The sequence below is a fragment of the Syngnathus scovelli genome, chromosome 11, assembly GCF_024217435.2.
Source record: "Syngnathus scovelli strain Florida chromosome 11, RoL_Ssco_1.2, whole genome shotgun sequence".
In the NCBI taxonomy this organism is placed as follows: Eukaryota; Metazoa; Chordata; class Actinopteri; order Syngnathiformes; family Syngnathidae; genus Syngnathus; species Syngnathus scovelli.
This window is the reverse complement of record NC_090857.1, coordinates 6,786,984-6,808,316: the sequence shown is the minus strand read 5'-3', so window position 1 is coordinate 6,808,316 and position 21,333 is coordinate 6,786,984. Positions and strand designations below refer to the sequence as shown.

Genomic DNA, 21,333 nt, shown 5'->3' with positions numbered 1-21,333 from the left:
GTAGTCACAAGTGTGCATGATGCTATATACAAGCTGACTTTGGACGAAAGGCAAAAAATGATTAACATGACCAGTGACGTAACATGAATAATATTTCAAATGTAATGGGTTTTTTTTACAATATTCCAATGTTTTGAGACGCACCTGCACTGTTGGAGTGACGTTTCAAATAGAAAGATTCTGGAAGGTCTGATTCGTACTTGAACGCATCGTGCGCCCCCGCTTCCTGTTTTGCTTGTGCGCACCTCACTTCCTGCTTGCTGGGACGTGAACGCACCATCGCTCGCCTCCTATCTTTGACGTCAAGAAACTGGAATACAGCAAGAAAAAAAAAATCCTCTCATCACTAATGCAAGAGTCGCATCGAATTATCAGCGAACTGTTACTCGCGGCACCGCGGGACGCTTAAAAGTTTATTTGACCGAGCAGGATAAGACAACGTTTGAAAAGTGTCTTTGGTAAGCTTTTGCATTCCTTTGCTGAAGGTGTGAACCGAAAACATGCTAACGAAAACAATAGCCGCCCTAAGAGCTGCAATGCTGCACAATTATTAATCTATATTGGTTGTAAAGCCGAGTTAAAGTCAGAAGACCTAAATAGGAGCTTCTGCAGCTTCTTATAACTGCATCTTTAGAAAACATAACGCAATAGCATGTTATTTTATCATTTAATATTATAATAAACTATGCGTTACTAAAAATATATAAAAAAAGGTTTGCTTTCCAAAGATATATCCATCTTAATTATTGTAAACAATTAAAAATGTCATCTACAATATTTGGAAATTAGTTCTACAGTACCACTACCACCTGAACAGGTGACGTTTGGTAGTAATAAATATTTTCTATTTGTTTTCTATTCGGTTTAACAAATTTAAAATTTAAATTGTCTTTATTATGCTGAATGTTTATATTAGAGCAAATGTGTGTTGTAAGTTTAAAAAAAAAACTTGACCTTGAACGTGGTTGATCTTGAAAATCAAAATCAGGGGTAATGGAACTATCCAATTACGTTATTCCATGTAATTAGTCTGGAAATAATTGTTATGACTAAATATCTGAGTAAAACTGAATTGTACAAGAAATTTAGCATAATGGTGGCAAATTTAGTGATGTAATGACCCACATCCTCCCACAGCACTTTTCCCGCCACATGCCCTATATTCATTGGGTGCTATAATTAGCACACCGTATACAAGGCGCACGTCACACTTTCCAACTGTGTTTTGACTAAAATCTCCTCATCGAGATCCAGATATGGCTGAGCTGCTGAGGCTTCTGCTGCAAGTCTCTGAGAAAGCTGCCAATGTGGCACGCGTCTGCAGGCAGGAGGCGCCTCTTTTCCAGCTTCTGGTCCAAGAAAAGACAGGAGATGACAAGAACAAGAAGTTTGTGCAGGACTTCAAGACGCTGGCTGATGTTGTGATCCAAGAGGTGATTCGACATGATGTTGGCACTCAGGTATGAAGGTCACCTTGACTCATGAATGATCCAAGGATTTTTTGTCTTTCATAAATGTGCCTGTTTATGTTTGTATTCAGTTCCCTGAAATGGTTGGCTTCATTCATGGAGAGGAATCCAACAAGTTTGAAAATGGACTTGGTAATTATCTCAAAGTTGATAAAAATATAATGATGGCGGTAATGACAGACCTTTATTCTGCCTCGCAGGTGAGAGTGTGACGGTAACGGTGCGCGGCAGCCAGGAGGAGACGGCAGCGCTTCTGGCCACGGTGCTGGACGGCGACCTGACGGCGGCGGCGCTCCTGGCACGAGCCATCCACCAAGACCCGGCCACAGTCGACGCCAGTGTGGACGGATTAAAGGTGCCGCTCAGGCCTTCCGAGCTTGGCATTTGGATCGATCCGATCGGTGAGCGTCTCATTCTCAAAGCAGAAACCAAAAATGTCAACGGGGCGTTAAGTGTTTCTTACCTCGTTGATTCAGATGCCACCAGCCAGTATATAGAAGGTCGCGAGGAGGTGCTAGAGGAGGGCCACCTTTCACCGTCAGGTCTGCACTGTGCTCTGGTCCTCATCGGGGTTTACCTCCGTAGCACAGGTGAGCCTGTCATGGGTGTCATCAACCAGCCATTCAACTGCAAAGATCCTGCAGGCGGAAGGTGAGCTGTGCAACTTGAATCTAGACAGTGTTAGTCTGTTTGTATTGCCTGAAAAATGTTTCAACCTGATTGTTTGTTTCCAGCTGGCGAGGAAAGCTCTTCTGGGGCGTGTCCTGCGACGACGTCAACGTGTGCTCGGTGTCACTGCCCAAACCTGCACCAGAGGGGCGTCGAGGGCTGTCGGTGGTGCTTAGCTCCAGCGAGAAGCAAGTGGTGAAGGACAGTCTGACTTCCCTGTGCGGACCTGAAAATCTGATGTACGCCTCGGGAGCCGGTTACAAAATCTTGTGCGTCATTCAGGGCCTGGCCGACGCCTATGTCCTCTCTGAAGGAAGCACCTTTAAGTGGGACTCCTGCGCGCCTCACGCTCTGCTCCGAGCCCTCGGCGGGGGGGTGGTAGACCTGACGAAAAGTTTAGAGTGCAGTTCTGAGACCAAGGTAGAATTGACCTATCACCAGCCTTACAGTGAGGGGAAAGGTGCTGACCGCTGGGCCAACTATGGAGGCCTGGTGGCATATGGAGACTGTTCCCGGCTAAGCAGCATTATGGGGGCTCTGAGAGGAAAGCTGTAGTTTTAATTTGGGCTGACGTCACACTCGATTCTGTTGTAGAGAAACGTCTGGGGATATTTTAAAGGTAAACACTTTTTAAACCAAATATATATGTCTATATAAGTGGGCCAAATGAGATAAATTTCAGGGGATTCAAGTGTGAAAAAACGTGTTGAGTGCTGGACAGACAGGCGTTCTTCGATAAACACCTTCCAGCTGACATAAATGGCTTGAAGAACCTGTTTGTGGACACTGGGAAGGGTGAAAAAAATTATGTGGTCTCGAGAAGAGCAGGAGTCTGACCTGTAACTATGTTAAGTATCATTTCATTGTTGAGCTGACCTGTCAGATGCTATAAATATGTCAAGTGGATGGAGCGGTGTGCAGTCATGCTCACCTTCTTCAAACATCTCCTTGTAAGGAGATCATCCAATCACATGCGCCAAACACTGATCCACTTGTATTATGGCACTTTTGTCTTATGCTACGTATTTATAATGTCACTTTGTTGTGGATCTATGCATATAAAGCAAGTCAAACATATTGCATTTAAGAAATTATCTTTACTTTGAAAACCAGAGAAAGCAGGAGAAACTTACCCAAGAGTGATATTTTAAAATGGTCTGCCAGCCAGGGAACAAAAGCCCCTGATGATTGTCAGATAAAATTGTTTACAATATTTCTGCATATTCTGTAAAAAAAAAGCATTAAAAGAAAGAAAAAAAACCATTGTTGACTGCCGTTGTCTTCTTGAACTTTCAAGCGGCACCCAGTATGTCCATCAGTGTGTCCACATTTTCATGCTGAGGTGAATGTGTGACAAGTCAACAAATGCAAATTTTCACTGTCAACGTTCATGGCAATTCGAAAACCAAAGCCTAAACAAGGACGGCAGACCACAAATTGCACATCATTGGAAAAATAAACCAAAGGCAAACAAAACATAAAATCATGCTACTTTATCAGCAAAATATAAATCAGTTCTTTTCAGTTATAGTGCCACTGCTGAGGAGCAATCTCATTTCAAGCATTACAAGCCTTTGTGGTTCTGGCATGGCTCACCTGATCATACACCACAAATGCATAAAAGAGGGGCGATGTGACACAGGGAGAGGAACATGGCAGCATCCTGCGTCAACACTTATTCGGGGGAAAAAAATATATATATCGCAACCACTCCAACCCAGAGGCATCACAATGCAGCGAACTTCAGGCTTCTGTGCAACCGCACACGAACAGCGACGTCACAGGCCCCAACACAAAAGGTACAAAACTGACCCCCCCAAAAAAAATACAAAATACTGCTTGCTCGAGCAACATTTACACAGTAGGTGTAAACAGCTGAGTTTTCCTGAAGTTATTTGAAGTGATTAGGAATGCAAGCAGCAGAAAGTAGAGTGAACCCTTTATGTTGTTAGATGAAGACGTGAAATTTCTCTTCCGTGATTTTTTTTTTACTTATGTTTACAGTAATTTCGAAATCTTTAGGGAGTGGTCGTTTAAACCATTTCATATCAGAGATTAATTTAAACTTTGGTAGAGAAACTGAGACTTAGATTGTGGAGATAGCACATTTTCTTAAAAAAGCTGGGGAGGAACCAGTGATTTGATAAAAGAAATGTCTAATTGCACTGAAGAGCAACAGAGGGCAATGTAGGTCAAGGCCTGTACCCTTGCGAATTTTGGGAATCACAATGGAGCACAAATATGAATGGGACTAATAATTGGAACCCTTTCACTGTGTTAATGTGTATACAGTCATGGAAAAATTATTTGGTATTCTTCAATTTCTTCATTTTAATGTCTTGATGCCACGACAGGTGTATCATGTGACTAACAGAAAGACAATGTGGAATGGTGATGCTTTTGGTTATCAAAAAAAAGGCTCTAGGATTACTCTTATGAGCTACTTTCAATGTCATAATATTTGTCCTCCCCCAAATACGTGCCTGAACATTCAGGCATTTAAAATACAAATAAAACTGAGGAAGAAAGAGCGGTCTAACATTTTGTCCGTAATTGTAGGTTCCAAGCTAATCTTTTTTCCCCCCATATCTAAATTGTATATCACCAGAGCATCACTGGTAACTCATTCCTTGTCGTGTTTAACATACAGTATGCTGATACTAAATTGGGACTATTGCTCATTGGGCTTTTCCATGTCTTAAAGACAAATATTTGTAACGTACAAAGGACAAAAACATTTTTTAAATGTAACTGCTAGCATGGAGAATCACTGCAAAATCCTGTAAGACAGTTGCGCTGATGCTGAAATGGATATTGTCAAATCATTTCGTTTCGAAAGTAAGTGAATGACTGGGAGTGGCAAAAAGCAAGTGAAGAAACGGTGCAATGCGAGTTGGTAGGAAAGAATGGCAAAGCTACAGTCAGTGTGAAGAAGAAGCCAACCTAAGGTGAAATGAGAGCTACCGCACCACCACCACCACCGGCATCTCTTGAACCTTCCAACATGTTCAATAGAGACTACAGCCTTTCCAAGCAACCTCAATCTCCTCCAGCTGGGATGTCAGCAAGACCCAAAGCGGCCTGTGCTGAATGTCTACCTGGGTTGTTTTTTTCCGTAGCTGTCTTCATCTCAGCAGACTTCACCTCTGGAAGGGCTTGCGGACTTTCTTCTTCCTCCGAGGCGGAGGTTTGCCGCCCTCCGCCCACGATTCGCCGGGCTCGGGCCGCGGGGCCCCCGGCATGAAGAAACCCGTCTGGCCCGGGGGAGGAGAGAACGGGGGTGAGCCGGCGCCGGGTGGGGGATGGTGAGATGGACCTGAGGGGAAGAAGCCCCCATTGGCTGGCATGTCACTGGGGGCCGCTCCCTTGAAGATGCGGTTGAAGAAGTCCTGTAAATCTGCCGGGTTGGCCGGCCCTGGACCGTGCTCTGAGTGTGACCTTCAAGGGAGAAGGGAAGATGGAGGTGAGTAAGGAGTATCAAATGTGTCTGCAGGGAGGAGTAACGCAATTGCAAATTTCACCCCTATCTTATATTCGAAAATTTAAAAGGCGTTTTGTTTTTTCAAGATCCTCTTCCCATACACGACCACAAGCAGCAATACACGACACCTGTTTCTGGCGGCGTTGCTGTTGTTCTTGGACCCAAAGGAGATGTGATAGGGCACGCGGTGTGTGTCTGGAGAGATGACTATCCTCTGGCAACCCGCCCACTCTGAAACGTGACACAATAACATCAGATGACAGAATTTGTTTTAGCGACATCTTTGTTGCTTTGAATGAAGACAAGTTACCTGTAATATCATAGACTTTGCCATCCATGCAGGCAAAATAGGTGATACGTAGGCCCAACATGCTGGACTCGGCCCAAAGGTCGCCTTCGTCGGCGCTATGGCGACGACTGCATTCGGCACAGAAGCGGGCCTCGGCTGGTTCTCGATCCATCTCGAAGCGCCTGCGGTGACAAGGATGAATCTGCGTTTTGTCATTCTCTTCTACGCAAGAGCAAATCTTATTCTGCTGTGCGGGAATACATACTTGTGCTTGCCTTCACATTTGGTACACATCATGGTGTTCATGGCTTCCTTCAGGTCATCCTGCAGCTTGGTGAGGAACTCGTTCATGGACTTGGAGAGCTCGGTCGCCGCCATTCGCTTCCTGTGACGGGACAGAGCGGATTGCTGAGGGATGGCGACATAGACAAATTTCACTGATCGACAAGGCTTAGAAAAGTGATTCAATGTTGGCCCGCTGCGCTAAAGAATTTAAATACATCATATCTGTTGCTGTGAAGGAGCTGCACGGTTACAATGTAGCTTTCCGCCTCTGGGTGGTGACAAGGCACGTGTACACACCCTCTTATGATGAGGTCTGTGATCAAAATTAACAATATTAATCTCATGCTAAATGGGAGTCAGCAGACATGTCACCATTTTAAGCGCCCTTATCAAGTTCTGCCTTTTTACTTTGCTTTTTAGCAGAAGCCTGAAGGTTTTCTGCTAACAGGGACCACTATTTGGTACTGCTCGTAATTTCCTCCACCCTGACTAATGTCCCAGTTCCAGCTAAAGTAAAAACAGCCTCAAGCAGAAGCGTAAATCGCAAAGGACTTATCTTTAGTTGGGTGTTTGCTGTACCTTACGCAGCTAGCCACCACAGGCTGATTAGCTATGGCGTTAACTCTTGAGTCTGCCTTTTTTTTTCTCTCTTTCTGAACTCTTTTTTTTTTTTTTATGTACAGCATTTGTTACTACCAGCATCCTTGAATGAATCATTTGTTTTGAGAGATTCCATTGCAGACTCTGTTGTCATGTTACTACTACTCACAATTCATACTCTCTTCGTGTTTCTGGGTTACTGACAATATCCCAGGCAGCCCGCAGTACTTTGAACGCCTCACCAGCTCGTGGGTGTTTGTTCTTGTCTGGATGGACCTAAAAGAGATGAGATGGGGAAAAAAAAACGATTTGCGTGTAGACAATTTATTAGTCATCCATTCATCAAAGACAATCGATAGAAGCATTTGATGTGTTTTTTTTAGCCGGCATACCTGGACAGCCAGCTGCCTGTAGGCCTTTTTCAGCTCGGCTTCAGTCGCGTGGACCTCCACGCCAAGCACCGTGAAGGGATCAAGCTCGTCTTCTGGGACCCCAGCCAAGGCCAGCAGTCTTTCCAGCTCCTGACCCGGCGGGCCTCTCCCGGCTCGACCCGGTGATTCGAAGCCAGACGTGTGCACGTGGCCGTCCCTCTTGAAGCACTTTCTTATCCTTTCCACAAAAAGCACCACCCTCTTCCAAAAACGTGAATCCTGGAAAGCTGTCCAATACCGTTTCCCCCTCTCTCCACCAAGCCGGACTAAAACACTTTTCACTCGCTGGGACGCGAGCACGATCAAAGCATAAAGAAGTCTGAAAGTCGATAAGGCAGCTTGTTTAGTCCACTTGAGTGAGCGACCAACTTTATCGGCCACACCCGCGCCTGCGCACTTTGTCCATTTTAAAATCCTACTAGCGTCAGCCTTCATTCCCGGTATGTCCGTCATCTTTCCAATGAGTCGCTGCCCCAAGCGGTAAAGTTTCAACCCTCCGGTCTCCACGCCAACGCCACAATTGTGAGTTAAGGTGACGATAATTTCGATCATCATATGGACACAGGAGATACACCAGACACTGAGAGACTCCGACAACATTTCTTTCAAAGCAAACACGAGTTGTTTGCCTGAACGCCTGCGGCCACGGTTCAACGGATGATGATGATGGTTGCGCCTGCGGGCCTGCTTGTGCCTGCCGCCGCCCGACACGAAAGCTCCTTTTTGAAAGGTAAAGCCACTTTGAGTGCTTTGCTCGGAAACGGAACCGCCGCTCCTCAGTTTGCACCGCCTTCCTGATCCGAAGCTCCTCCAAGCCGACTCGCCGTTCATGTGCTGCTCCTTTGCGGATTCATCCTCCTCTTGATTTATGACCCGGGAGCTCACGTGACCGTCAGCACTTTCGCGGTCGTCGGAAACTTCCTCGGTTTCATCCCTGTCCTCCATGGAGCCGCAGCATTCCACGTCACCGATTCCGGAGTCATGCGGGGTGGCTGGGTTTGGGGTGTCCTGAGCATTGGATGTGGCCTCGCGGTCGTCTTCGGCTGCTCGAGCCTCCCACCGACTTGACTTATTCACTGAAGTGGAATCACCCTCAGTGAGCTCCTCATCCGAATCTGTAAGGGCATCCATCTCCCTCTCAGTTGCCACTCTCTCCATTTTCAAATGTCTTATTTTGTCGTGGTGAAAATAAATTCTTTTAGAAGATGATCCCCTAAAGCCATATTCTGCTGCAATATTCTCCCCAGACCCTCACCCCAATGTGAGACTGGGGGCTTCTTGGGTACACCATATCAGCAGCTGATTTGGGCTTTTAAACATTTGCCATTGTGCAGCAGGAACTATCTGAAACAAAACACAGCAGGTTACAAGTACTGAACGAAAAGAACATTTTTGTGCACCATCCTAAATGGTGACACAACAAAAATCTAACAAACACAAATGTCTTTATATTTAGCACAAACAGGACATAAGCAGAAGTCTCATACAAGAGCTGTACTTAATATTATTCTGAAAAGAAACTGCCAGTGAAATTTGAAATATGAGCTCTTTCTAACATCGGTTACAGTATAAAGAAAATTAATGAATTACAGTGGCTATTATGTTGCAAGTGATGGAATCCTAGCCCACCAGCTTGAACTTCAGACATGCTTTTTAATCATAAACTATTCCAGATCATTGATTTCGTTCACCACACCATCATGAAAAAACTGAATGTCAATCTACCACTCAAGTCTACCTGAAAATGTCTTATGGAAAGATTGCACTTTAAGTACTAATATTCGTATATCATGACGCTGCACTTCTAAGGACGTCCCCACAATGCACAGTCGATTAACACAAATAAAAATAAGATCACATTAATACATTATACACTATATTCTTTCTCAACTTTACATATTTTTACTTCGAAATTAACAAAATGGTATGTCACCGTTCTTTAAGGTCTGCCTGCTAAATAAACAGAACCAACAGTTTGACTACAAGCTAATATAAAGTAGGATTGTGTTGCATAGCTTTACCGATAGAAATAAAACAAAACGAAAACAAAAATATGTTCAAGCTCACGTCAGCCAGGTGCTTTCGAGGCGGCTAATGTTAGCAAACGCCCCGAATGTTAGCCTTGGGAAACACCCTACCAAAAAAGGCAGGCGTGCAGGCTGACTAAATGAGTTAAAATTAGTCCCCGTTCGTGTCAGCTTTTTCGTTAAATGTTGAGAAAATTCGTCAACAAAATAGAAACAAAACTACAGATTGTCCTTTAAAGAGAAAACATATCACCGACGAGCTAAGTCTTCGCTAACGACGTGTGGTAACAGTTAGCTGATAAAAGCAGTTTGCCCTTTCTGTGGGAATAACCCAAACAGTATTACACATCATTTGGGTACCGTGAAGATGCGTATCGAATTTTCACGTGAATTCAAAACAGCTTGTGTTGAATTTATATCGTTCGGATAAGTGTGTAACCTTGTTTGTGTCAGACTGCCAGGTGCCCGTTGTGTTGTTTTTATGGTTCTCTTCTTCTTCTTCTTCTTCTGCTTCTTCTTCTTCTGTTCATTTTTAACTTCCTTCTCGTGTTTTTGCCGGACCCTCCCCGAGTCCAACAACACATTTGAGTACTACCGCCATCTATTGACCAGAAGTGTCCTATGTACTTAAAAAAGTGACGATAGCTAAATTTAACATTTTGAGTTTTTATGTTATTCTATATTCATATTTACACACTTACTTATAACTAACTCTTATTTATCCAACCCCAACACTTTATAAATAGACAGACAGACAGTTTTTAATTATTATTTTTAAATGCAATTCAAAATAATTCATAAAAATTCTGGACCATAATCTTAAATTTTGTGGGGCGGAGGGTACTTATTGTGAACACAGTTCTGGTGAAAGACCTAATAATAAGTCTGCCTAATAAAAACTAAGAATGCATGCACAATTAAAAAAAAAATAAAGACAAAAACTAACAATATACATTGTCTCTTGTATGATTTTTACTCGGGTCTTCAAACTTCTCTGTAAGAAGACAGAAACCCCTTCCCCCTTAATAGTTCCATGCTCCTGAGCACACATCTTGAAGACGCAGAGGGTTAATCCCGAGCCCCCCACCACCATCACCACCACCCACCCACATCTCCAATTTGAAAGCCGCCTCTCTACCGGGAGAGGAAGGCTCTTTTTCGGTCAGATGGCGCGTTGCAGTCCGCCCCCGTCATTCTCCAGCCCACACAGACACACAGCGAGAGAAAGAGAGGCAGCCAGCGACCAATACGGTGCGCCGGAGGAGGATTTCTGCCAGTGATTTCAGACGAGCCACAGTAGGCTGAGGGGATTTACTACGCCAACCTGACGCTATTGCTTCAAGGTAAAAAGGCTGCATTTGAAACGTGGACGTACAGGCAGTGCATTTTTTTTTGCAGCGTTGCAATATATTTAATGGCCTATGACTGTATTGAATACTTGTTTTGACTCAATGAAACAATGACCGAAGATTTTTTTCCCCCGTTTGTACAGAGACATCTGTTGTTTGAGAGACTTCTCCGCAGCCTCACTCATCTTCCTGACCAGAAGGTAAGAACAGTGACGAGTTGTAACACTTTCTTAAGCAAATGACTGATAATCAGTTGTGGGAAGTTTAAAAAAAAAAAAAAAAGTGTACATAGTTACTGTACTTATATGTAAATCTGTCACGCCTTGACTATTTTTTTCTGATGAGTTCAAGCTTTTACTCCCTCCATTTCAAAAATGGATATTGTTTTTTCTTCTTATTCTGTCAAATAGGCTTGTTACTTTTTTCAACCCCTTCATATGTGAAGAGGTAAGCTTTTGATTGGCTGAGCAACTGAAATCTTGTAAAATAGAAAATAAAAAGATGCCACAACGGTGACAGATTTGGAGAAGTAAAATATTCCACATCATGGCTTTATTTATGAGAATTGTTTGCTGTTGTAATTGGTGGGGACTGTGTTTTTTGTGCCATCTTTTATAATGACTTCCGGGAATTCACCTCTGTTGAAGATTTCTTTCGTCTTTTGTGTGCAGCGTGCCATGTCTCTGCCACGCACTCTTGGGGAGCTGCAGCTCTATCGCGTGCTGCAAAGGGCCAACCTGCTGGCCTACTACGAAACCTTCATCCAGCAGGGCGGCGACGACGTGCAGCAACTCTGCGAGGCGGCCGAGGACGAGTTCCTGGAGATCATGGCCCTGGTCGGCATGGCTACCAAGCCGCTGCATGTGCGTCGGCTGCAGAAGGCCCTCCGAGACTGGGCGGCCAATCCGGCCCTTTTCAGCCAGCCCGTTTCCAGCCTTCCTTCCCTCGGGGGGATCCCGCTCTTTAAAGTGGACAGCACGGGTCCCAGCGGGTCAGCGGGTGGACCGAGGAAGTCTTTGAGCAACGGGCAGCCGGGGTCACCGTGCGAGCGAGAGGATCGGGCGTGTCTTACGCCCATGCACAGTGGGAGCCCCCGGAGCCCATGCTCTCAGGCCTCCCCCCAGCCACCAGACTCACATTACCGGGAAAAACTGTCCCCCATGGACCCACACTGGCTCAGCCCAGAGCCTGATGGCAACGGCACCTTACCCTCTGCACCGGGAATGGAAGAGGATTCGCCCAGTCCGCCGCATCTACCCATAGGCCACCCCGGTCCCTCAACATCTCCAAGCTCATCTTCTGGCCCCGCCCCTTTGTCTGCCTGGCCCGGAGGACAACTAGACAGTGAGACGAGCCGCGCCGTGGCGGAAAGTGTGGAGAGACTCCTCAGGACTCTGCCCCGCTCCGACGCAACGGAAGTGAAGAGTCTGCTGAGGATAAACAAGAAGATTGCCAAAACCGTGGGACACATTTTTAACATGGGCTCCCAGGACGCGAAGAAGGAAGAGGAGATCCGCAAGTACAGCCTCATCTATGGACGCTTCGACTCCAAGCGGAGAGAAGGCAAACTACTCACGCAGCACGAGGTAAAACAAACTATCCTCTCGTCACTTGACTGCGTCATACTCACTCATCTTTCTTCTCCCCTCAGTTGATCATCAACGAGGCGGCAGCCCAGTTTTGTATGCGTGACAACGCCCTTTTACTCAGGAGGGTGGAACTCTTCTCTTTGGCTCGGCAGGTGGCGAGAAAATGTGCCTACACCTCCACTCTCAAACATGCAAGGTAAGTGTCTTGCAGTTTTAATATATTTTTTAATCTTGGCTCAGGCCTTTATGTTTGGAGCTTGCACGTACAATGCAACGTGTACTATGAATTGTCGATTGAATGTTGTTTTTTACCCTAATTAGGACAAGCAATTTCATTATAAAATAGATGAATAAATTACCTCTCCCAAAGTGTCAATAAAACTGATCTTTATGGAAAGTAAAATATTGGAATTGGATGAAACAATACAATACAAAATCAAACATTTTGATTATTTCACTTCAGGTCTAATGTGGAGGAGAACTGTGCGCCATCACACAAAAGAGCAAGACTCGAAGTGAGTTGACAAATCCTTCTTGTGGGAGTGCTTGCGATTACAACGTCTGTGTATATCAACTGAAATAAAAAACAAGTGGTTCACAATAACAAACTGTGTCTTTACTTCAAGGTGACTGCACCCGAGAGCACGTCATCACTCCTCGGAGCAGACAGCGCCGAGGCCTCGCACCAGAGGGCCGATGATGACAGCTTGTCTGCAGAAAGTCCCGACAGCATGTCACATGGTAAACACTCCAAGAAGTTATTCCGACTACTCCAGATGTCACCGTTGCTTCTAAAACTCTATGAACGGCATTCTCTTGCTGTCTGTGCCCTCTCAGATATAATGAGCTCGCAATGCAACAAGTCGCCATCGCCGTGTCCCGTCACCGACAGCTCCAACCCGCCCAACTGGAGTCGCCATCTCATGCAACAAACGCTCATGGATGAAGGGCTGCGACTGGCTCGCATGGTGTCACATGATCGGGCCACCAAGGTCAAATTGGGGTCAGATGGAACTCCGCCCACAGGTGACTTTTCAGATATTAACTTATCATTGTGTGTTTGATTTTATATCATATTATAATAAATCAATATTTTGCAATGATTGCCCTTCTCTTTGCAAGTTATAAAAAAATAACTGACACCAAAACCTATTTGGTATGCGTTCATAGCTTCCTAGTTAGCTTAACTAGCAAAACTCCACAAATGGAATTTAATCTAGACACACAAAACTGACGTTATGAGGATGAATTCAAGTAAACATGAGAGGCTCTTCCTGTTATCACACTGCCTTATGAGGAAGAAGTGATGTGTCCAAGTTAGTTGTGATAGGCAGAGCGTGGAAAAAGAATTCCGGCCAAGACATGAGTGGGCGTGGATGGAGAGCAAAAGAGGGAGGGAGGTGGTATAGGAAGTACTCTGTGGGCGACAGCATAAGACCCCCCCCCCCTCCCTCATACACACACACACACCAGCAGCAGCCAGCACCGCCACCTCAGCGGCAACTGACGTCAGAGTGCGTTGGCTGCGTGGGCAGAGGGGCGGGAAGGATGGGTTGTGGGGGCGATGGAGTGGGATGTAATTGAGGGGCGTTGCACTGACTCACCAAGCGACAGTGCACCAAAATAACACCTGTGGGCTGCAAAATGGCACAGTCTTTTTTATTCCTCTTCTCCTGCAACCAAAAGGACTGCGGAAATAACAACAACAAAAAGAAGTGACATGCATTTCATCTCTGACGTCAAACTGCCTCACTTCTTGTCTTTTACTTGCCTAACTTCCCTACCCCTGAATATGTTTTCTCATAATTCTTCAGATTTTGTGAGTTACGTTAGTCAGAATAACTTGCTATGGTTCAGTATCAAATGTTACTTTTATCGCTAGCAAAATTATACGTATGCACAAGTTTAAATATGTAGTTTGTTGACTTTACATTTTTCTTCAATTCAACTGCCGAGATGTTCATGATGTGATGACTTCACTTTATGTGGGGGTGTTTCTTGCTGAATTCCCCAAACTATTATTCAAAGACTTTAGAACACACCACTTCGTGGCAGTGACTAATATTTGCCCTTTAGAGTACTGCATCAGATCAGAGCCCAAGGACTGTATTAGAACGGACTTTTCTGTAATTGTTTGAACTTCCATTTATGGACTAAACAAGTGTTTGCCTGCAGCGTGTTGGTCATGAGTGAGTCTCAGATAGTAGGAATAATTTTTGCGGAGATTTCCTGTCGTGCTGCTGCAAATGAAACGAGAGCACGAATATAAAATGCATGGCCAGCAGCAAAGGTGAATAAAGGTCAAACACAACCGTCAGTCTCAATTTATTTGCATTGGGGGAAAAAAGACATTAAAATTACAAAAATATGTCAATGCCTTTAAAATTTTATTAGCTTAATTTTTTTTTTCAAGTAGCATTTTAATATTCTTAAATGGTATGTTTGCAATAAAAATGTCAGTTTGGTTATGTTTGTGGTTTTCACAAGCAGCAGACACAGCAGAGGTTTTAGCTAACAACATGAAAGGTGTCCTAACTGGTCCACATAAATTTGAGACCACAAAATTTTTTTAATTGTGAGTCACCATAAGGATGACAGGAATGTTATTTTTGTTAGAACAATCCTAAGGAAAAATGTCTTTATTTTCTCCATTTCCTGTCTCCATAGAACATGCCAATAAAGTTCCTCCACGGAGCCCGATCACAGCGTGCCGAAGCATCAGCCCAAATGTCACCAAAGACAGTGTCAATCACAGAGCAAAGTAAAGTTTATGAATATTTAAAAACAAAAAAAAATCACTCCACACCGCAAAGGACTCAGGATACTACAGACATGAAGAGCATCCAATGACGATAATATCATCATCATTATCAGCCTGCCGTGAACTGTATGGACCTGTCATTTTGTTAATAAAAGCATCCATTCTGCATATGGAATCATTCACTTTATTATGCGCAATCTTGTGTGTTAGTGGTGCCTTGATTTGAAATACCCCAACACACAAGGGGGCACTACAACTTTGGAAATGAACCCTGTTTTTAAAATTATCTTAATTTGTGAAGTTTTATTGACATTTTCAAGAATGTACAGTGTAGAACAATTGCAATATTTTTTTTATTGTTAATGGAACAATAATTTGCTAATTATCATTTTTATCATTTAAAAAAGAAATATTTTATTCCCTAAGGTGCCATGTGCTGTATTGCAAGGCACACATACTTGTATGTTTGTGTCGTGTGTAAGATGCTGGCGGACCTGCGTCAAGCAGCCAACAACACTCCAGCTGTCATCTTGTTTGTTTTGCTGACGTTTTTCTGTGACTCACGATGATGCCACTGAAACTCTCTTACTTGGAAAAATCCTTACAAGAAACATTGAAACGTATGTGTCATTCTTAAGGAATATGTAGAACAAAAATCCCATACAAATTGTTGCCATACATACAATTTTAACAGTAGCATCTGCCATACAAATTGGATGAATTAATTTTCATCTATTTACTCAATTTGAATCATTTTTATTTGAATTCGAGAGGCTAACATGCTAGACTGCTGCATTTTAAGGTATTGAAAGGAATCGCTTATATGCCATGACCCAAGTCATCTGTGACCACACCCCGAGCGGCGCAGCTCCCCCTCTTATAGATTCGACAACCTGCACTCTTGTGCGAAATAATCAACAAAACGTCTCCACGCAGGATTTACACCGTTCATGAAAATAGCGGCCAAAGTCTTAACTTTGAAGATAATGCAAATGAATGTATTTTAATACAAGACAATTATATCCACACAAGCTTCAATTATTTTCCACAGTGATTATGGAAGAATGACGGGGATTGAAGGCAGAGGAAGACAGTGTCATCAATCAGCTGTCACCAGTGCTAATTAACGCCTTCATTCTCCGAGGCTATTCTTAGCTTCGGTGTTCCCTCCTCAGCAACACAGCACTGAGCAGCTGACAGATAACCAGTGAAAGCTGGATTGCAAACACACACAGTGACAATTTGTTATTGTTTTTTTTCCATTGCAATAACCCAGAGAGGCTCATTACTCTTTGAAACTTATGTAACATCTAAATCTCAAGGCACGCTGTGAAATCTGATACATTAAGTGAAATTATCCATCATCATGTGTGCTGTGGTTAATAATCCCATTTCACTTAATTGGTCCAGAATTCCAAATTCTGTTTATGCAAGTCATGCATGAATAACTATTAAATATACTTAAGTTCCTCTAAATGGCTAACCTGTTTATGCATCCAGCCAACAGTTGCAATATGCATAAAACAGCAGTGGGTGACAGTATCACTCTGCAATCACCTTCCTGTTAACTATTGTATAGATAGCACCTGTACATTTGTCCTGCCTAACCATTATGTCAACAGTTTGAATTTACCTTTAGAAATTCACTACTGCCATGTTATGCATAAATCGTGTTTTAAGAGTTGAATGAGGATTTATGAAGAAGAAAATCCAACTTTATGTCCTTGGCGATGGTAACTAGGTGACGTGGTTGTGGAGATGTTGCAGGAACTCCCCCCTGGTGGTTGTGTGACCCGGAAAAACGGCCTGGCAGAAGTCACACACGAGAGATTGAAGCGCCACGTCTGACATCAGAAATCTACCTGGAATACTCGGGACGTCAAAGCCGAGGAACTGACGCTCTGAAAGAGACATCTGAGAAAATGCAGCACATTTTTACAAGGAAATTGAGAAAGGTGCATGATGGTGCAAAAAAAAAAAAAAAAAGGGACGTCTCCTGACGTGGTTAATTTACCCTGTTGGAGTCCGGATGGCTCCCGCCTCCACTGGGAGGATTACTGGAAAATTTATTTATTAAAGGGTCCTGTCCTAATGACATCTTTTGTTGTGCTTTGCCATCAGGTGTCTTCATGCAGAGATTGGACATATCTTCAACCAGGATATAAGATGTGCTCTCATTTTGTGGGAGCGCACACATATCAGACTGCGCTGCAGGCTTGTGTGCACTTATTGGGTTTCCCTGGAAATGCGCTACGACTTCCTGGATACAGTTGACGGTTAAGTCTCCATTAGGAGCACCTGCAGACAAGCACTTTTACTGAGTCATCATGACGGTTCCACTTCATGAGACCAACATTTGGAATGTTTTCTTTCACCTTTGCTCATCTGTAGGGTTGTCATGAGACGGTGCAAAAGAGCCGCCTGCCTAAGACAAAGAGATCTCAGACGAAGAAACTCCTGGTAAAGGTCTCTGTATGCTGCCTCCATCTCACCTCACCAGTCTGCAGATGTGGAATAATAATCATAATTTAAGATATGATCATGATTTAACAAATGAGCAGCAATCATGCAATCCTGACTAAACATAAGGATTAAAGTTACATTTGAAAAAAGTTCTTCTTATATATGAATTCTGAGACCTTCATAAATGCCAAGACATCAATATTCTGTCCTGCTTACCCTCAGTAGGGTCGCCAGTGAGCTGGAGCCAATCCCAGTTTAATTTGGAAGATAGTTTCAAACTTGTTATCATTCAATCTCAGGGAGCATGAGAACAAACAACCATTCCCATACATTCATTGGCCCGGAACATCTTGTACACATACACAGACTGCCTCGCATATGAGTACTTCAAATATTAGCTACACCAGCGGGTCAAATATTTAAATAGTACAATCCGCTGAGTGCACAAAAGTAAACATTTACTAACCTGTCACACGTTGAACTGCTGCAGCTCCAAGCGATCCCTTCTATAGCTGCAATACAACCAACCTTATTTTAAGAAAGCCGAAAAACATTTGTTATATGAATTGTAAGCATTGTGGCCCTTGCTTCATGCTACGACTGTCAAGCAAAAGGGAAGTGGTTAAAGGGGAATAAGGAAGTGAAAAGCATTTTTGTTGAAAGAGGACATCATCAGTTCATAAGAATGCGGAAAATATTTTTATAACGTCATAGCAAGCGTCATGATCTGTTATGTGACACAACATCAGAATAGTCACAGCACAAATAAAAAGGTGAGTTTTTCTATTTCAAATTTGTTGTGTATCATTTGTTCATTCATAATGTTAGATTCAAGGGAAATATTTCTCATTACTGGCCTCTATTTTATGCATGAAAATGCAGAACAGAGTTTGTGTTCTGCTTTTTTTTTTTCCACCTTTGTGCATCATTTCCCTGTTATTCAGAAGAGAAGTGACTGAAGAACCAATTGTGCCGATAAAGAAGACCGGAAAACTTTGCCTCAGAGAGCCCTTTGTTAGACGAGATTCTCAAGAGCATCGTCCTACACCCACGTATACTAAAATTGCTCTACAGTGGAACAAATTGATTCTATTTACATTCATTTTAATGGGAAACGTTTTTTCCAAGTGTGAACAAATTCCAAACATGCTTCTTTTGGTCAGACTGCTTACTAATTTAAGGTGCTGTTGGTCACATGATGTCCAGTAGATGATTGTGAGTCAGTCATTTATTAATACGAATGGACGGAAGCGCTGCTTGAGACTGATATTGGTTTAAAAATAAACTTTTAATGCGATGGAATCCGATGGGTGGCAGACTTACTTTCTCTGACATCCATCCGCCCACTGAGTTTGCTGCCAGCACCTTGTGATCCCAGTCTTGCCAGTCCACTTATCTAACACTCTGTTTAAGGAACTCGGGGAGCCTCCCTTAATCACATCGTTACAAAATGGCTTCAGTGTGGATGGATGTTCTCTTTTGTAGAACACATCAAAAAGAATTGGTGTGGAAAATTTTAAGACTGTACATTATTTAAAAGTTACGCTTAATTTGGAAATAAATCTGAAAAAAATTCAAAACTTCAATCATCAAATAGATTTTTGTTGTTGTTGAACTGAACTTGAAATACTGTTTCAAATGTTATTATTGCCAATTTTAAATCCTGGAACAAATAATTGTATTTTCCGTTGTTTCTGTTGCAGTGAATATGTCCGCACTAATTGTCATTTACTCATCCGGAAAGTACACATGACCAACAAGTCAAGTTTCAAGTTTTATTTTAAGTATTTTTTTTAAATTTATGTCTTTGCCAGATAGCTTCTATAAATATATTACCTTTTGATTGCATGTGTAACACCATCATATGTGTCGGGTTACCGACATGTACAAAATACCACACACACGGTAATACAAATAAAGTTATGCACTATACAAAACGATGCACTAAATATGTATCAGGATAACTGAACTCGAGTCTGAAAGCTGTGAAGGCAGTTGCAAGAACTCCACACTTACAACTCCAAGTAACATAAGACCAAGGAGCACAGATGCCGGTAAACAAACTGGTACGAATGTATCATTCAAATTCATATATGTAGCCGCTAGTATGCGAGACTTTTGACCCAAAATATTTGCACCACTATTTTTAACAGCTGCTCTTGTTTCCAAGGACTTGTTCAACACGTCGTCGCTTCCAACACCATTCGAGAAGAAGGAAAAAGAATACAAGAGATATCCAAATAGATATGTAAATGTGCACTTAAAATGCTTTATCTCCATTCTAGGGGAGCGTCTAAATTTTGGATTTATGCTGGTGTTTGTTTTATCCCTCAGCCAACAATTGTGTATGCTGTTTGGTACACTATGTGTTTGTGCTGACCTTGAACCCCTCCTTCCACCCTTGTACTGCACTTGATCCTTGTGTTGGGGGCTCTCTGAAGTGTGTGTGTGTGTTAGTGTTGGTGAGGGGGCTTTGCTGTGAATAACTTCTAGGCCAGGAACTGTCATCCGCCAGTGCAACACAATCTGTCCTGTCAATCTCATTTTATAATTGTAACATTCTCATGTTTTTTGGCTGAGCAGAGAGAAGTTTCCAACATAGTGAGAACCGCAGATAAGCACTGATATCCTTTTTTTTTTTTTTTTTTTAAATCTTCTCTCAAGCCTCTATGGCATTACAATCTGAAAAAGCTTCTTTTTTTTTAAACAAAAAAGACAGCAGGCATCTTGTGGCATATACAAAGCAACAATATAGCATAGCAGCAGCCCTTAAGTTTACACCAAAGACAAAAGCCATTTAATCGGCGAGGTGCAAACAGATCCCTAGCAGCAACCTATCCTCTACTTAAAAATGATAATTCACTTAGAAGTTAATACATGGGGGGAGGAAAAGAGCTTTAGCCCGGCTGAGCTCGTCGCACAGGGGTGGCATGGCCAGTGACGTCTGCCAAGTCGTTTATCAGCAGACTCTCTCGGTGGGAGAGGCCAGATCAAATTACAGATGTTTCTATGGGCTCAACAATGGCCAGCTATAAATAAACCCACGGAGGGTTTTCCACACTCATTAACACGCCCACGCTTCAAACTGGTGAGCGCATAGCCTATGTGCAAATATATAGGTGTATAAATCTATATGGTGTGGTAATTAAAAGTTCATCAAAACATGCAAGCTTGATTGTAGGTTTGACAGAAGTAGGAATGAAAAAGGAATTATTCAATGGCGAGATGTCCCCACAGAATACAAAGAAGATTCCCCGAAGTTATTTGCAGCTCAGTCCATCAATAAACGACAGGTGCAACATACACACAAACAAAGCTATTAGCTTTCTTCCCACTGCCACGATATTGACAGTCTCTTCTATGTTAATTCATGGGATTTGCTTTGCTGTCATTTGAGATGAATCTAAAGATAATGTTTATCTAGAAAGGCTGTAGTGATGACAAAAGTGTTTTATATTTAAGATGATGTAACTACATAGTGTTTCTTAATATTCCTGTCTTTTCTCTTGTTTGTGGATCCTAAATGTGCTTTGTGGAAATCTGCTTAGCAAAAACAATCCATTATTTGGACCTACAATACTGAATTTTGATATGGATTATGTCATAAATTGCTCCATGTGCTTTAGTGGGATTAAAGCAAACTATGCAATCATTGATTAACATGTAAATATATGCTTCATCAAGTGAAATATAACTTAATATTTGTTGTCATCATAATTTCAATTTTACATCCTGCCATTGTGTGGGATATATGGATGTTAAAATAACACAAGCCTTATTGCAAAATGGGGAACCAGCACTCCTTCATGTGAAGGTCATACATCATATCTATATTTCTTGACTCTACATGTGAAGGAGTGCTGGTATATATATATATACATATATACATGTATATATATCACTATGACAGCCAAGTCACA

The 21,333-nt window shown here is 42.7% G+C and overlaps 4 protein-coding genes across 6 annotated transcripts; 2 read left to right on the top strand and 2 right to left on the bottom strand.

Annotated features, from left to right (window-relative positions):
• Window positions 1-242: 242 nt before the first annotated feature.
• inpp1 (inositol polyphosphate-1-phosphatase) lies at window positions 243-3,215 on the top strand. Of its 2 annotated transcripts, none has more exons than XM_049732916.2 (6): window positions 243-458; window positions 1,255-1,460; window positions 1,541-1,601; window positions 1,670-1,870; window positions 1,946-2,120; window positions 2,204-3,215. In XM_049732916.2, the coding sequence occupies exons 2-6, from the start codon at window positions 1,257-1,259 to the stop codon at window positions 2,691-2,693; spliced, it is 1,131 nt and encodes a 376-aa protein (XP_049588873.1). In that variant the 5' UTR covers window positions 243-458; window positions 1,255-1,256; the 3' UTR covers window positions 2,694-3,215. The 2 variants fall into 2 exon arrangements, with proteins under 2 accessions (XP_049588873.1, XP_049588872.1); XM_049732915.2 differs by having other exon boundaries at window positions 1,249-1,460.
• On the bottom strand, window positions 3,216-9,834 carry dnajc14 (DnaJ (Hsp40) homolog, subfamily C, member 14). 2 transcript variants are annotated; one of them, XM_049732906.1, is made up of 7 exons: window positions 9,691-9,834; window positions 7,186-8,568; window positions 6,963-7,069; window positions 6,174-6,293; window positions 5,930-6,090; window positions 5,748-5,850; window positions 3,216-5,576 (listed from the first exon to the last, which is right to left on the bottom strand). In XM_049732906.1, exons 2-7 carry the CDS (start codon window positions 8,380-8,382, stop codon window positions 5,279-5,281), a joined length of 1,986 nt encoding a protein of 661 aa, XP_049588863.1. In that variant the 5' UTR covers window positions 8,383-8,568; window positions 9,691-9,834; the 3' UTR covers window positions 3,216-5,278. The 2 variants fall into 2 exon arrangements, with proteins under 2 accessions (XP_049588863.1, XP_049588864.1); XM_049732907.1 differs by having other exon boundaries at window positions 7,186-8,564; window positions 9,691-9,787.
• Window positions 9,835-10,363: 529 nt separating this feature from the next.
• Window positions 10,364-15,118, top strand: nab2 (NGFI-A binding protein 2 (EGR1 binding protein 2)). Its single transcript, XM_049733714.2, has 8 exons — window positions 10,364-10,594; window positions 10,744-10,800; window positions 11,272-12,186; window positions 12,252-12,385; window positions 12,653-12,704; window positions 12,816-12,930; window positions 13,027-13,215; window positions 14,857-15,118. Exons 3-8 carry the CDS (start codon window positions 11,278-11,280, stop codon window positions 14,952-14,954), a joined length of 1,497 nt encoding a protein of 498 aa, XP_049589671.1. The 5' UTR covers window positions 10,364-10,594; window positions 10,744-10,800; window positions 11,272-11,277; the 3' UTR covers window positions 14,955-15,118.
• Window positions 15,119-15,921: 803 nt separating this feature from the next.
• Window positions 15,922-18,054, bottom strand: zgc:113184 (uncharacterized protein LOC553745 homolog). The gene is made up of 4 exons (XM_049733715.2): window positions 17,880-18,054; window positions 17,326-17,451; window positions 16,965-17,248; window positions 15,922-16,864 (listed from the first exon to the last, which is right to left on the bottom strand). The coding sequence occupies exons 2-4, from the start codon at window positions 17,435-17,437 to the stop codon at window positions 16,688-16,690; spliced, it is 573 nt and encodes a 190-aa protein (XP_049589672.1). The 5' UTR covers window positions 17,438-17,451; window positions 17,880-18,054; the 3' UTR covers window positions 15,922-16,687.
• Between the last annotated feature and the right edge of the window lie 3,279 nt (window positions 18,055-21,333).

Excerpts from the sequence above, each read along its gene's own strand:
- nab2 (XM_049733714.2), top strand. The coding sequence starts at position 11,278 with ATGTCTCTGCCACGCACTCTTGGGGAGCTGCAGCTCTATCGCGTGCTG. Across the intron at positions 12,705-12,815 it reads ACAAAAGAGCAAGACTCGAA|GTGACTGCACCCGAGAGCAC; the intron begins GTGAGTTGACAA and ends CTTTACTTCAAG. Across the intron at positions 12,931-13,026 it reads TCCCGACAGCATGTCACATG|ATATAATGAGCTCGCAATGC; the intron begins GTAAACACTCCA and ends GTGCCCTCTCAG.
- inpp1 (XM_049732916.2), top strand. The coding sequence starts at position 1,257 with ATGGCTGAGCTGCTGAGGCTTCTGCTGCAAGTCTCTGAGAAAGCTGCC. Across the intron at positions 1,461-1,540 it reads GACATGATGTTGGCACTCAG|TTCCCTGAAATGGTTGGCTT; the intron begins GTATGAAGGTCA and ends GTTTGTATTCAG. Across the intron at positions 1,602-1,669 it reads CAAGTTTGAAAATGGACTTG|GTGAGAGTGTGACGGTAACG; the intron begins GTAATTATCTCA and ends TCTGCCTCGCAG.
- dnajc14 (XM_049732906.1), bottom strand. The coding sequence starts at position 8,382 with ATGGAGAGAGTGGCAACTGAGAGGGAGATGGATGCCCTTACAGATTCG. Across the intron at positions 7,070-7,185 it reads ACAGGCAGCTGGCTGTCCAG|GTCCATCCAGACAAGAACAA; the intron begins GTATGCCGGCTA and ends CATCTCTTTTAG. Across the intron at positions 6,091-6,173 it reads AAATGTGAAGGCAAGCACAA|GCGCTTCGAGATGGATCGAG; the intron begins GTATGTATTCCC and ends TTGTCACCGCAG.
- zgc:113184 (XM_049733715.2), bottom strand. The coding sequence starts at position 17,437 with ATGGAGGCAGCATACAGAGACCTTTACCAGGAGTTTCTTCGTCTGAGA. Across the intron at positions 17,249-17,325 it reads AACCCTACAGATGAGCAAAG|GTGCTCCTAATGGAGACTTA; the intron begins GTGAAAGAAAAC and ends GCTTGTCTGCAG. Across the intron at positions 16,865-16,964 it reads GCCATCCGGACTCCAACAGG|ATGTCTCTTTCAGAGCGTCA; the intron begins GTAAATTAACCA and ends GCATTTTCTCAG.